Raw genomic sequence first — 14,523 nt, 5'->3', positions numbered from 1 at the left:
TTGTTCAACTTTCCATTGTATTATTTTCTCTCTGAAGACAATTAAAAAGGAGTTCTGTCTTGCAGCCATTTCTGAATAATTAATTTCTTCTCATTTCATTTATTAATAGACCTACATTCTCCTTTGTACGACTTCTGCCTCTTCCCCTATGTAAATAAAAAGCTCTTCTAATTCTCCTTAGTGCCCCTGGCTATCATGAATTCATTCCCCCTGCTTTTTTTTTTTCTGTCCTTAATATTTTCCCTGCAAGCCTGCTATGACTGGATTCTTGTTTGCTTACCTCCCCACTTTTCTATTTTTTAAAATCTCAGGTCTTTAAACGCCTCCTTGTGCAGCCACTCTGGCCAATTCTTATTTAATGGATTTTTGTTTTTTAAGAGGATCTGGAGTCTGTTCATAGATTTTGAGGCCAGATGGGACCATTTTGACAATTTAGTCTGACCTCCTGCATAACACAGGCCATAGAACCTGACCCAAGAGTTCTTGCGTACCCTGTTGGCCCTTATATATAGGATCTTTTAGGATTCCCCTGCCTTATTCTGCACTCTTGGATTTTAATACTTCCTGTCACTTTACCTTACTCATAAGATTTCCTAATTTCTTAATATTTGCTCTCTTGACATCAACAGTACAGCTGCACCCCTGAACCCTTTTCTTACTATGCTGAGTTCAAGAACCTCATACCTGCACTCAGAGCTTGTCTATATAGAAAGCTAATGTATGGCAAGTTGAGGTGTGACTGTACAGCACACAGGCTTACTGCACACTAACTAGCCAGGTGGAACCTCAACTGCGCACTAAACATTTCCTAGTGTGGTTTGGTCTACTGCTGTTTGACCCTCCTGGGTGTTGTGTTCTGTCCCATTTAGTGGCACCGAGACCACTTAGGGAGAGAGAGAGGAAATGATTCTGCTCTACAGCCTTAGCTAACAACCAAATGGCTTTTAGCTCATGCAATAGAGGCTCATGCACTAAGCTCCAGAGGTCCCAGGTCTGTCGGCGTTACAACAATAGATCAAAGTGCACTGCAGAACTTTTAGTGTATTGTGGCAGGGTCCACATGGCGAGTTAGAGTGTGCCACGTGGGAGTAGGAAGATGCACACTCGTTCTGCTCAAGTTGGAGTGCTAAAAATAGCAGTGTGGCCACAGCAGCACGAGCAGTGGTTCAGTAGGTACCGACGGGCTTGGGTGTCCCCCAAGTTGCCACCCATGCTGCCGCTGCCACACTGCCGTATTTTAGTGTTTAGAAGGGCACTTCCCAGCAGGAAAGGCAGGTAAGTAAAATAGTTCTCTGATGAACTATTAGCAGCTTCATCCATGCTTTGGGATCACGCATTCTCCAGAATTGTTTGTATAACTACTAGGGTGATCGCTTTAAAAAGTCATGGCAGTTGAGAGCTGGATACTGGGGCAGTTCTGGGCCCAAACAGTTCCCATTGCCTTGCTCAGCAATCTTCCTCAGAGCTGGAATTTTCTTTTCCACAAATAGCTTTGTAATTTCCTGAAAGAGAATGACTCCAAGGGATGGAGAAAATTAGTCCCTAAGGAGAGTTTTAATGAATTATAGGTTGAATTGTAGTACATACTGTCCCATTGACCTTGCCATGCTTGTGCAGAATCTTTGAAGTGGTATTAACTAGTTTATAATTTCCAACTTTAAATGAATTGAAAGTATATAGAATTGAAAGACTCTGCTTGTTCTCTCTCTCTACCTGGATTCCCTCCTGCTTCCCCCTGTCATTTTCCCAAGACTTGGCCTGATATTTCCAAATTGATTGATGTGCATAATCTCTTTTGTAGAAAAGTATAATTTATGAATAACCATAAACTGACACATGGTATATGTCTAATGGGTTGGATAATGTGAGATCAAAGATAGGGCCTGGTCCTCAAATTATTAAGGTGCCTTCATTCTATCTTGTGTCAGCCACTGCTCCTCTCACAGACTGAGTTGTATTCACCGTATCATTGCTCCATGCTTCCATTAACCTAGTGCAGGGTTCATATAATAGTAAGGAGAAAGAACTCTTCATAATTGTAGGATTGATTCTCCATTCCGTTCCACTGCTCTTGTGGTAGTGTAAAGCCACGAATTTTAGTGCAGTTACACCACTATAAAACTGGCATACCAGAGGAAGAACCAGGCCTCGTATTTGTTGAGAGAGTTAAAATATAGTTAATCTGATAATCGGTACTTCCACAGCAAGGAGAGAAATAACATCACACACACAAAGACAAGGTGCAGTTGTTCACCGAACGCAACCCCAGGCCTATAACCCCTCTGTGACCTTTGCATGGAATGTTGGGGCCACTAGTTCCATGTAAACACAGATCCGATGACACTCCCTCTGACTATTCCAACCTCCCTACATTGACACAAGCTGCTCTTCCCTTCTGTTAAAGGTTCATAAGCTCTCCCTGTTTAATGCTGACTCAGGGAACTATGGAGTACCACAGAACAACTTTTCTTTTTTCATGTGGAAATAGCAACATTTACAAGTTGATAGAAAGGTCTGAAATCCACTCGAGGTTTTCAGGTGATGCACAGTGCAACTTTGCTATACATCCTGGGAATGTAAAGATTGGGCACTGATTTGCAATGTGCTTAATGGTTTGAAGGTCTCTGTATTTGCACTGTGTTGAATCCTTGCTACTCCATTTGTGCATCAAGTGCACACATCTTCCATGTAATGCCCTAATACTGTTGGTCATCCACTATCTTAGGCAGAATAAGAAACCAGGTGGTTCAATGATGGGATCATCTAAAGATATGCTTGGTAAATGCCAGGGTCTGCCCACTGCATCTGCCAGGTGTCTTCTGGGTTGAAGTTGGATGACAGACTTGCTTCTCCATCTGCCCGGAATGGGTGGTGGGACTTAAGGCGAGTGTGAGACCATGAATGAGGTTGTCATGGAGCAGGAGCTTTTGGTTAGCGAGAGCTTTCTTGTACTCACACTCACTCACTGTATGGTTGGAGGAGGGATGTTTTTGAGGACTGGAAGCCAAGGCAGCAAAGTGGATTTCAGGGTGCCAGTTACAAGTCTCATAGCCGCATTTAGCTGGATAGCGATGAGCTCTGTGTACAAGTTTCTTCCCCAGACAGCTGCGCGGAACTTGGCTGTGGAATAAACTAAAGCCACTGTTGCCATTCATAGCATTCAAGCAGTGCAACCCCAGCTAGAACCTGCTTGCTTTTGGAAGATATTGTTATGACTCTGTTTTATGGGTCACCTGTTTCAGATGTTGATAGATAAAGTTGTGATGAAGAGATAATCGTGGGTGATTGCCTTGCCACAGAAGTTTATGTTCAGCATCTTCTTAGCTTCAGAATTGCTGAGATGGAAAGCTGACGACACAGTTTTTGATGGATTGGGTTTGAGTTGCCAGTACCGAAAACAGTTTTCCATCTTCTTCTGATCAGCATTAAGGGTGTCTTCCGTTTTGCTGGATGTTGAGGCCTGTGTCGCTAATGACAGATCATCAGTATAAATGAGCATCTCAGGCATATCACTTATGTATAAGTTAAAAAGGGATGGTGCAAGTACTGATCCTTGTGGGAGGCTATTGTGCAGGCTCCACTTTTTGCAAACCTGATTTACGAGATGGGCATGGAACTTTCTTCTTTGAAAGCATTGACCTAGTGAGTTGAAATGTCTGGCTGGATTGAAGCAGGTTGGGTAACTTCAGCTCTAGGCCCTTGTGCCAGACACTGCCATAGGCTGATGACAAGTCAATAAAAGTTGTGGCCATTTTAACCTTCCACTGAAAGCTGGCCTCAATATGTGTACCACAGAACTAACTTATGTGCACTAAAATTTTTTAAAAAATTATGTTGATATGCCAAATCATGCAACTTTCCCCTATACATGACATTGAGAAACAAACTATCACAAAAAGTGCCTGGCTGAATTGTACTTGGACAAGTATCTGGAAGATAATTAGTGAAAGCTGATTTGGTTTTTTAAATACTGAGTGCTATGGTCTCCATAGTTTATTCCAGGTAATAGAATTAGGCTGGAAGGTCATTATAGTTACCTGCTCATAAAGAACAATGAGCGGGTAACTATAATATCAAGGGCTAGATATTTTCATTCCTGTCTGTCAATAACCCATATCGTTGGATAATAACATGGGCAATCTTTTCTCTAAGGGAAAAATGTAGAAACATATAGAGCAATAAATATTTCTGTTTGAGAGTCTTTTGAGGAGACATCAGACAAAACAAAATCAGTTCTTAGAGGCTTTTCTCATACTTTCTCATCCTGTGGCTTACATTACTAGCCTCATTCTGTTATTCTGTTCTGGCACTGTTGTCAGCATCCCTTTTTCAATTATGGTTTGGGCTTTCCTGGAGTCTACTGCTGATAGTGCAGTATTCACTGCAAAGCCAGTTGATCATAATGGACTTCAGTAGAATTGGAAGCCACACTTTATTTGAAAGGTGTCTTGTACATAAGAACCTCACGCTCAGGAGGGGCAGTCTATACAAGCTTCCCATTTTTTAAACCTTTGTACAACATAAGGTTTACAGTCTGAACCAAAACATTTTATTTGTGGAATGATGCTACAAAGAGCATGACACCACACACTCTCACAGAAGTACTTTCTAGGGGAGTGTTCTTTCACTTAACCTGGTTTGTATTTGATTAAGAGTATTTGACAGATGTGAGAATGGGATTCTTAAAATACAGCAAGTTTTTTATGGCTCACATGTGCAACAGCTTTTGAAATCTCTGCCTGATGAGCTGAATGTCCCAGGTGCAGAGGTGCACACAGTTCAGGCAGAGACATCCCATAGGGATATATTTATTAAAGGGGGAAACTCTATATCCTAGTAAAGGGAAAAGGAAAGAAGTTGGTAAAGTACAGGCAGGCACTCGTGAGGAACAGTCCAATAAAACAGAGTCACATTGAAATATAACACATGAATGCAAGCAATTGAATATTGACAAAATTTACAAGTGCTATATGCAAATGCTAGAAGTCTAAATACTAAGACGGGTGAACTAGATAGAGTGCTTGGTATTAAATGGGGATATTAATATAATAGGCATCACGAAAACTTGGTGGAATGAAGATAATCAAATGACATGGTAAAACCAGGCAGCAGGTTTACTACAAACAAGAAAAAGTACTTCTTCACACTATTAACCTGTGGAACTCATTCCTATGGGATGTTGTGAAGGCCAAAAGTATAACTGGGTTCAAAAAAGAACTAGATAAGTTCAAGGAGGATAGGTCCATCAATGGCTATTAGCCAGGATGGTCAGGGATGCAACTCCATGCTCAGGGCAGCTCTAAACCTCTGACTGTCAGAAGCAGGAGAGGAAGATGGGTAGATCTCTCCAAAATCACCCTGTTCTGTCACCCCCTGAAGCTCCATGGCCACTGTCTGACACAGGATACTGGGCTAGATGGACCATTGGTCTGACCCACAATGGGAGTTATGTTCTTAAAAACAACCACAACAAAATTATTTACTCTTTCACTTGGGACTATCTTTTATTGGGTCTTATCACAAACTGTCTAGTGAAGCAAAATATTTTTGCCTAGCTCCGTAGAGTTTAGTCCCTACTCTTTGACATAGCTGTACTCTGACATACACTTTGTGTTCATTTGCAAAGCATTCCGTTAGGAGTTCCAATCCATCCAGCATATCCTCTTATTGACACAATTGTACCATTGTTAATGGGTTTTAATTGGTCTCATCTAACATATTGACTCAGCTGTCTCATCAGGTTTCTGTTAAAGTATTAAAACTGTGTGATAATGAACATGTGGCAGATTAGGACTTTTAAACAATCCTCCAAGAGAAATATTAAAAAAATATTTAGAAGAGTCTCCAAAAATGGTTGAATTTATCTTCCCTAACATTTTACATCTCTTTAAGGCAGTGACAGAAAGAAAGAAGCAAAACTGCTATTTATTGCCTTTGTTTCAATATGAAATAGAGTTTTAAATGAAAGGGAATGAAAACTCTATACAAATAGCAGTTGAAATAAAGAATCACACACTGAAATCATTAAAAGGAAGTGGTTTCATGTTCCAAAGGAAGCTAGAAATGCATCTGGAAAAAGAGATTCAACGGGTACAGGCACTAGCTACTAAGGAGTCCTGAACTAATGAGATACAAAACAATCTACAGGTATTTCATGGGCTTCAAAAAGACAAGCAATAATGGGCTATGTGGCCTTCTTCAGGACCTTATGAGTAAATTTGAAAAGAGGCACTTGGGGGTTCCATCTGCATGACTCACAGTAAAGCCCCTGGGAGTTGTGCAGCTAAAAATCCTGCTCTAAGCATGTACTTTCCTAGGTTCTCTTAGAAGAAGCTCACCAGTACAAAGAAGCAGACTTATTTGAAGTCGGTGGGGGGGGGGGGGGGAGCTCCCATTAAGCGGCAATAGTTTAAAAACCATATGATATCATATCAAAACTTCCAAGCCCAGTTGACTAAATTTGGGTGCCTAAAGCCATATTTAGATGAATGTTAGATTTCGGAACCAAACTTTAGGCACTTGTGTTTGAAAATTTGGATTGTATTATATACTATACAAAAATAAAATACATTACATTGTATAATAAAATAATATTGCAATAAAATTAATGTTGAACAATGATGCTTTTATTGTAAAAAAAAAACAATAAAGCATTATATATATACAGGATTCAAATGAGTTCCACCTTTCTTGTGCAGAGAACATCAAAAATATTTACAAGAAATATTTCATATAAGGAATATTGTGCATTTCACCTACTGCAGCTTAACTGAATGTATCAAATAGAATTAAGAGAATCTTGACAAATTTAGCTTCTCCTTTTGCCTGTGGAGTATCTTTGAGCAGATCATGATTTTCCTGAATTTGTTCATTATTCAAATTCAGAATTTTTTTCTCAATCAGTTGATCATGAGTGTTTGAAATTAAACTTTGTTGTGATTGGTTAAATAATTCACATGGTATTAGTTCTGTTCCAGGGTTAGATGAATACACAAGCGCTTTAAATGTGAATATTTCCATGTACAAATCTAAAATTCAGTTTCCACAAATTCTAAAGGATGAAACTTTGAGGTGTTTTCAGCAGAAACTTTCTGCAGAAAGCACACCCAAAAGGAATGTGATCTTGGCTAAGGATAGTTCTTTTAAAAATGTAAATAAATATGCACAGAACACTTTTTGAGAGTGTATTTATTGGGAACCTTTTACAAAAGGAAAATGAATTCACAAAAGGTGACATTTTGGCCTCACTGAAGTCAAGTAAGTGTGTTGCTTCAGTGGGGTCAGGATTTCATGCAAAGGATTTAAGTGACTTGCCCTTAATCATACAAAGTCTTTGGCAAAGAAGGGAATTAGAACTCTTTTATTTTGACTCCCATTCTTGTGCCTTAATTACAAACTAATTTTTACTTTCTCCATAGATGGGGGGATTGTGCTTGTACTTCAGTTTTAAAGTACTTTATAAATCCTAGGTGTTATTGAAATTATTTGTTACGGTTTGGTTTTATGTTACAATGCAAGTAATGTAGAAGTAATGTAGCAGAATTTTTCATGTTCCTCCTTTACTTTTTAATTTGTCATTAGTTCCCCATGTAGTTCTGTTGGCTTTCCAGTGCACTAATTGGAATGTGATTGCTAATCCGAATATTCAACTTTTTGCAGATTTCCAGGCTTTGGGTCTGAAGAAAGGAATGTTCTTCAACCCAGACCCATACCTGAAGATTTCCATTCAGCCTGGAAAGCACAGTATCTTCCCAGCACTTCCTCACCATGGACAGGAGAAGAGATCCAAGATCACGTGTAATACTGTGAACCCTATCTGGCAAGGAGAGGTAGGCAGCTGAGTATCCCCCATTCTCTAGACTGCTCTATTCTGTTTTAGCACTTTGTTTCTAACATTTTCTTAGAACCTGGAAATAAGCCTGATGATATCTCAATCACAGTACGTTAAAAAAAATCTAGCTTCTTCTTTGTTACCAATCAGGGTTTTATTTTTTAATGTAAAAAAGCTTAAATCAATCAACTTGGTCAAATTTATTTTAACTACTGTTAGTGCTCAATAGAAAAGTGCATACATATAAATTTTCTGGGTAACCCCCTTTGCAGCCTGCGTCAAACAGCTTGATCTATTGTCTCATTTGGTTCTAAGGTTAACTTACAATTTAGTACAATCATACGACTGCATACAGCTTCAGCTTCACTTATTTTATCTTTTTCTCGGGCAGAAATATATTTTACCCATACATTTCCAGTGTATTTGAATATCTGTTTATTTGTTTTGTACATCAGATTTTTGCTAAGTTAAGCGCCTGTTATTTATTTGTCTAATACACTACCAAAATACTTATTCCCTAGTTATCGATTCTTGACCCAATCATTTCTAGCAGGCTAGCATTTTTCTTTACATGACTTCAAAAGCATCATGGGGAAGTCTGGCTCATAAGCAATCTATAAGCCTTATAAAAAATATCTGGCCCATAGGTCAATATGGTTAAAATTGTGATTTAACTGATGGTTCTTGTTACATGATAATCCTAAATGTATTAATGCCAAAGGCATAATTTTCTACTAAAATGAATGTTAGATTAATACTTTCCATACATATTGTATTTTAAGGCCATAATTTTAAAAAATCATTATTGAATGTAGGCATCACCCAGCACTGAAAAATATAATTGGATGTTTTTGAAAACTGCTGTTAGACTGATTGAAGTTCTTGTAGTTATGAAAATAGAGAGAGAATATTATGTGAGGTGCTACAGATGCAGCATGCAATCAAAAAGGGATGTGTGTGATTTAAAAATGTCAGTGGTAATGTAAATTAGAGGCAGATTTGGCACATTTGCTCAACACCTGGAAGAAATACTCTGAAATCAACTGCACCTGCTGATTCAGTAAGCACCAGTGAGAACTTAGTGCATTTCACTGTTGCCTGCTGCTTTTAAAGTACACCTGAAACAGCTGCATACAGCACCTCTGTAATAAATGAAGGGCACTAAACACAAAGGGCCTGATTTACCAGTGTTTTCTATTGGGCCAGTTAGTTCCATTTCAGAAAAATGGTAAAAAAAAAATCCAAAACAAATACATGGATCGAAATTAAATATAAACTGGAAAATAGTCTTGGGCTAATCTGTGTTGAGCCCTATGCCAAAGGTGGGGGGAAGAGGTTCAAAGAACAACGACTGCACGCTCCTGCACAGGAGATGGGCAGCATTAGGGAGCACAAGGGCTATGTGAGTGTAGTCATGCTACCAGTACTTGATACCCCAGAGGAGGGAACAGGGACATGGCCTGAATCCTTCATTCAGTATTAACTGGTGCAGCTGGCAACATTTGCTGTGGAGGAACATGCTGTCCCTGTGCAAATAGTGATAAAGTGGCTGTACTCATGGGGACTGAGTGGGATTTTCTGACGCATTCAGTACAAACCTAACTCTGCTCCCATCCAGTGAAGCAAATACAGTTAAATATAATTTACTTTTGCTTTTAGTCCCCTTTGCATTACCAGAGCAGTATAAAATGGCTTTAGTCTAAATGAGACTCACGCCCTCTGAGACTGACTGCTGCTCTGACAGTTTGTCAGCACTCCTTGTTCCTCAAGTCATGCCGGGATGTCGGAGTTTGTTCAGTGACATTCCATTTCAGACAGAGTTTTGGAGTGATGGAGGAAAAACAATGAGATGGCCTAATTGGGGCTTGAACAAAAAAAAAGAGCACAGTGGCTTCAAACTTTTTCACCCAGCCCCATGGTTCTCTTGATCACATGAGAGCCTCCAGGTTCTCATCTTTAATACTGTTAGCCTGCATGACGAAGAAATTCTAAACAATTGTGGTGTCTGTCAGCATACTCCGTTCCTGCCTTCTCTGCAGCCAATGTGAAGACATTTAGCTGCCACAGCCCTTTAATACATTCTCTGTTCCCCAGGCACCAGTGACCTGAAACCTTCATCCGCTTGTCCATGTCTTAGCAATGAAAAACCAGTGTCACTTTCCACTGAATAAAAGTTATTGGGCCTGATTCTCCATTGCCTTTCCCTTTGTGTAGGGAGAATTGGAAATGCTATCAAACCAGAATGGCAGCATTTTATACCAACTCTATGTGTGTTTTTCACAGGTATACATAACTACATAAGAAGAAAATCAGGCCCATGATATGTACAAATCTGGTGTGGGGTTTTTTCCCATGATAATGTTTTAGGTCCTGAATTCATTTTAGCTGAATTGGTTTTTATAAGGTGCTCTGTCATTGTGTAATTGCTTTGTGTAAATAGCAACCAGATGTTCCTTTTTCTTAATTGAATGACAAGTCTAATTTAGGATATTTGCTCACCTCACCTGAAAATTCAGGGTGGGGGTTGAGTGAGGGGAAGAGGACTGTGCAGTCATTATAAATGTCTGAAATCATTCATCAATCATCATGGGGTCTTAAATCAGCTGTTATGCCTGGCCAAACTCATAACTAACCGAGAGCAGAATTTGGCTCAAATTTTGTAGGTGCTATCCACATGCAGACTGTGAGGAAATGATTCATTCACTCACTTACATTCATGTACCCTAATGTTCCCTGGATATATACTATGTTGTTCCATATATTTAACCAGTACGCTTAGATTTCATGCAGTATAGCACCTTTTTATACTTAGTATATCAATGAGCACAGTGCTCTGGGATGAATTAAATACTGGGCATGTAATTCACCACAGGTATATACAGCTGCAACTCTGTGAACTTGAGAGAGATTGCAATCACTGTGAATTTGGCCTTGGTACTGTGCTGCTTTGCAAAGAAAATTTGATCGACATTTTGTGACTATCATTAGCTCACACACAAACTGATATTTCGCTTTAGCCAGGTAGACAGTGTTACCTTTTACCTTTTAGACAGTATTCATGGGATCTTCAGCTTTCATCTGAACAGCCACTAGGGAAAGGCAGAAAGGACCTTGGTTTAATTTCTCTTGCAAAGGTTGCACCCCTAGTGACTGATGCAGCGATCTTTCTGGTCCCCTATACACATACTGTCAGCTTTAGCTTTGAGTCCATGTCCTAGTGTGAATTTTTTTCCCCAGTAGCTTCTAGCTTAGAAATAAGAATGCTACAGGCAGAGATATACTTACGGCTCTGTGTCTGATTAATGTGAGAGCTATAGCACAGGACACAGGAATGGGAGTCTGGAGATATGGATTATATTACCAATTTTGCTTTTGTGCTGACTTTGGGCAATGTTTCTGGGCCTCAGTTTAACCATCTGTATTATTAATATTCTGATAACATTGAGACCTCCCAGTCAAGACACGAGCTCCATTGTGATTCATGCTGTATAAACATAAAGAGACAGTCCCTGTCTGAACAGTTTATAGTCTAAATGACTGGACAGGCAAATGGTGATAGGAGAAAGAAAGTAGTGTTACCTCATTTTATGGATGGAAAATTGAGGCACAGAGAAATTAAGGCCAAGATTTTCAAAAGCAACCAATGATTTTAGGAAGCTTAAATTTGGGGTAGCCAGCATGAGACATCATAAAGGGCCCTGATTTTTCAGAGGATAAGTGCTCAGAACTTTGTGAAAATTAGGCCCCTTTAAAGTATCTGCCTTTAAACACCCCAAAATTGAGGCACCTGAAATCACTGGCTACTTTGAAAAGCTTGGCTTAAGTGATTTGCCCCAGGTCACACAGGAAACATCTAGTGAGATCAGGAATTGAACACAGATTGGCTAAATTCCAGTTTAGTGCCTTAACCACAAACCTATTGTTCCTTTTTAACAATGGGTAAAATATACCTACCTTTGTAAAATTCTTTACGGTCTGCATCTGAAAAGTGTCAATAATGATCATATCTAGTGTGCCGGTGCTTAAGTGTCTCAAAAAAAGGAGTAACTTCCTAAAAAGTGTGACATAGCCTTATATAAGAGAAATTCCCATAGTCTACTCTGTTGAAAACAGAATAGCTGTATCACATTTAATGAGTACAGGAAATACGATGTGTTTTCTGGAATAAATAATTTCAAGGGTGTAGTCAGGGGGATTTCTCTACTTAGTCTAGATTTTATGTATCTGCCACTTAATAATCAAGTCTAAATGTAACATGGAGGAACATCATGTGTTAAATTTCTGAGACCTTTTAGTTCCTAAAGTAATAAATGAAAGGATAACTTTCCCACATGGAATTTTTCCATCTGTCTCAGAAGTAATATTGATAATATTTGTTATTCCATGTTTCATTCAAGAACCATTCAGCTCAAGTTACAGAGAGATATGAGTTGAAAATTTCCTAATTTGATCTGTTTTGCAGTGCTTTATATGAGAGGGCACAAGCAAATGGAAATTTCTTATTAAAATTTGGGAGTAGTATGCAGCATTTTGACACCTGCAGTAGGGCTCTGAGTGAAGTGAAAGAGTTTTCACACATGGGGTTGTTCACAGAGGCATCCTACAACCAAGGTGACATCTCTTGTCACAGCTGAAAAGCCGATTTGTGATTTGTGTCTTTACATGTTCTCAGAGGCACAACATGAAATTCTGTTACTGCAGTATTTTGCACACAGGATTATGGGAATGATGGTCAATTTGTTATTGCAACAATACAAATATGTTGGTAATAGCAATGCTGAAAAAATCTTATATCTGTATTGTCATATGTAAATAACCATATTATTTCCCACTTCACTAGTGCTCATATTCAAAAACTCTGTCCATCTCTTCCTGCTTCTCAACAAAGATTTGATAGATATAATAGCATAGACTGTTGTAATTTGCCATATTTGCACCCGCTGAGGATCTGGCTCTTACTGTACTGTCTTATCTTGTGAACATTGTGAAGTGATTGGCCTCAAACCTGCAATAAGCTCTTCTCTCTTTTCCCCCTCCTTTTTCTGTCTCAGCTCCCCTTTCAGGCAGAGAGGTGTCAGTCCCAAAGGAGTAGCAAACATTCTTGCTGAAAGGGCTGAGCCAAATTTATCCCTGGTATAAGGAATGAAGTCAAAGCCCTGTTTTTCTCAAAAGTCTTCATGAGGACCAAACACTATTATATTTGAAATCTTGGAGATTTTTTAAAGTATTTGGTTAAGACAGGAAATTGCCTTTAGGGTTGATTAGTCATAAGTGTTGGTTTCTCTGTATATGTTGTATTTAATCCTTGGGAGATCAAAGGCTTGATTCTGATCTAACACCTGGTTCACACCATTGATTTCAATTGACTTCAACTGGTATATAATCAGAATCAGGTCCCATCTAAGGTCCTGTACATGTCCCAGACATGAAGCTACCTGGTAGTCTGCAAAGTTCTATGACACTAATGGTTAAGTGGTTCCATCACACTAACAGTATGTAAAATGGAAAGGAAGCCTGTGGGGGAAAAAAAATGAAAATTGGTCTAAAACCAACAAGATGTAATTGAATAAAGACAACTGTAAAGTATTACAAGTAGAAAAGAAAAATCAAATGCACAACTATTACAAAATAGGAAATAACTGGCTAGGCAGCAGTACTATTGAAAATAATCTGAAGGTTACAGAAGTTATAAATTCATGATACTCCCACATCTTGAATAGTGTGTGCAGATTTGATCGTCCAATCTCAGAAAAGATATATTGGAATTGGAAAAGGTTCAGAAAGGGCAACAAAAATGATTAGGGGCAGGGCCAGCTCTACGTTTTTTGCCACCCCAAGCAGCAAAAAAAACCCAAACAAAAACCTTCTGAATACGCCGCCGCCAGAGTGAACAGGAACACTGGAGGGAGCTGCCGTCGAATTGCCGCCACGGGAAACAATGGAGAGGGACTGCCGCTGAATTGCCGCTGGGGCTGCCGCCGGACTGCCGCCCCAAGAACAGCCGGAGTGCTGTCCCTTCAACAGCACCGCCCCAGGCACCAGCTTGCTTAGCTGGTGCCTAGAGCCGGTCCTGATTAGGGGTATCGAACAGCTTCCATATGAGGAGAGATTAATAAGACTGGGACTTTTCAGCTTGGAAAAGGGATGACTAAGAGGGGATATGATAGAGGTCTATAAAATCATGACTGGTTTGGAGAAAGTAAATAAAGAAGTGTTATTTACTCCTTCTCATAACACAAAAAACTAGGGGTCATCAAATGAAATTAATAGGCAGGAGGTTTAAAACAAACAAAAGGAAGTATTTCTTCACACAACACACAGTCAACCTGTGGAACTCTTTGCCAGAGGATGATGTGAAGTCCAAGACTATAACAGGGTTCAAAAAAGAACTAGATAAGTTCATGGAGGATAGGTCCATCAATGGCTATTAGCCAGGATGGGCAGGCATGGTGTTCCTAGCCTCTGTTTGCCAGAAGCTGGGAATGGGCAACAGGGGATGGATCAATTGATGATTACCGGTTCATTGCCCCTGGGGGACCTGGCATTGGCCACTGTCAGAAGACAGGATACTGGGCTAGATGGACTTTTGGTCTGACCCAGTTTGGCCATTCTTATGTTCTTATGGCTCACAAATTACATATACATCAATAATGTGATGTAGCTGAGAATTAGGCTAATATGATTCTGGGGTA

At 39.5% G+C, this 14,523-nt stretch overlaps 1 protein-coding gene across 4 annotated transcripts in view; it reads left to right on the top strand.

Moving 5' to 3' along the window:
- HECW1 (HECT, C2 and WW domain containing E3 ubiquitin protein ligase 1) overlaps positions 1-14,523 on the top strand; it is a 337,168-nt gene that overhangs the window by 196,298 nt on the left and 126,347 nt on the right. For all 4 annotated transcript variants that reach the window (XM_043540543.1, XM_037890003.2, XM_043540541.1 and 1 more), the window contains one exon: positions 7,660-7,829. In XM_043540543.1, coding sequence (XP_043396478.1) covers positions 7,660-7,829 — 170 coding nt within the window. The remainder of the gene's footprint in view (positions 1-7,659; positions 7,830-14,523) is intronic.

Source organism: Chelonia mydas, chromosome 2, assembly GCF_015237465.2.
Source record: "Chelonia mydas isolate rCheMyd1 chromosome 2, rCheMyd1.pri.v2, whole genome shotgun sequence".
Taxonomy (NCBI): Eukaryota; Metazoa; Chordata; order Testudines; family Cheloniidae; genus Chelonia; species Chelonia mydas.
The sequence above is the reverse complement of the archived record's forward strand: the minus strand, read 5'-3'. Positions and strand labels throughout refer to the sequence as shown.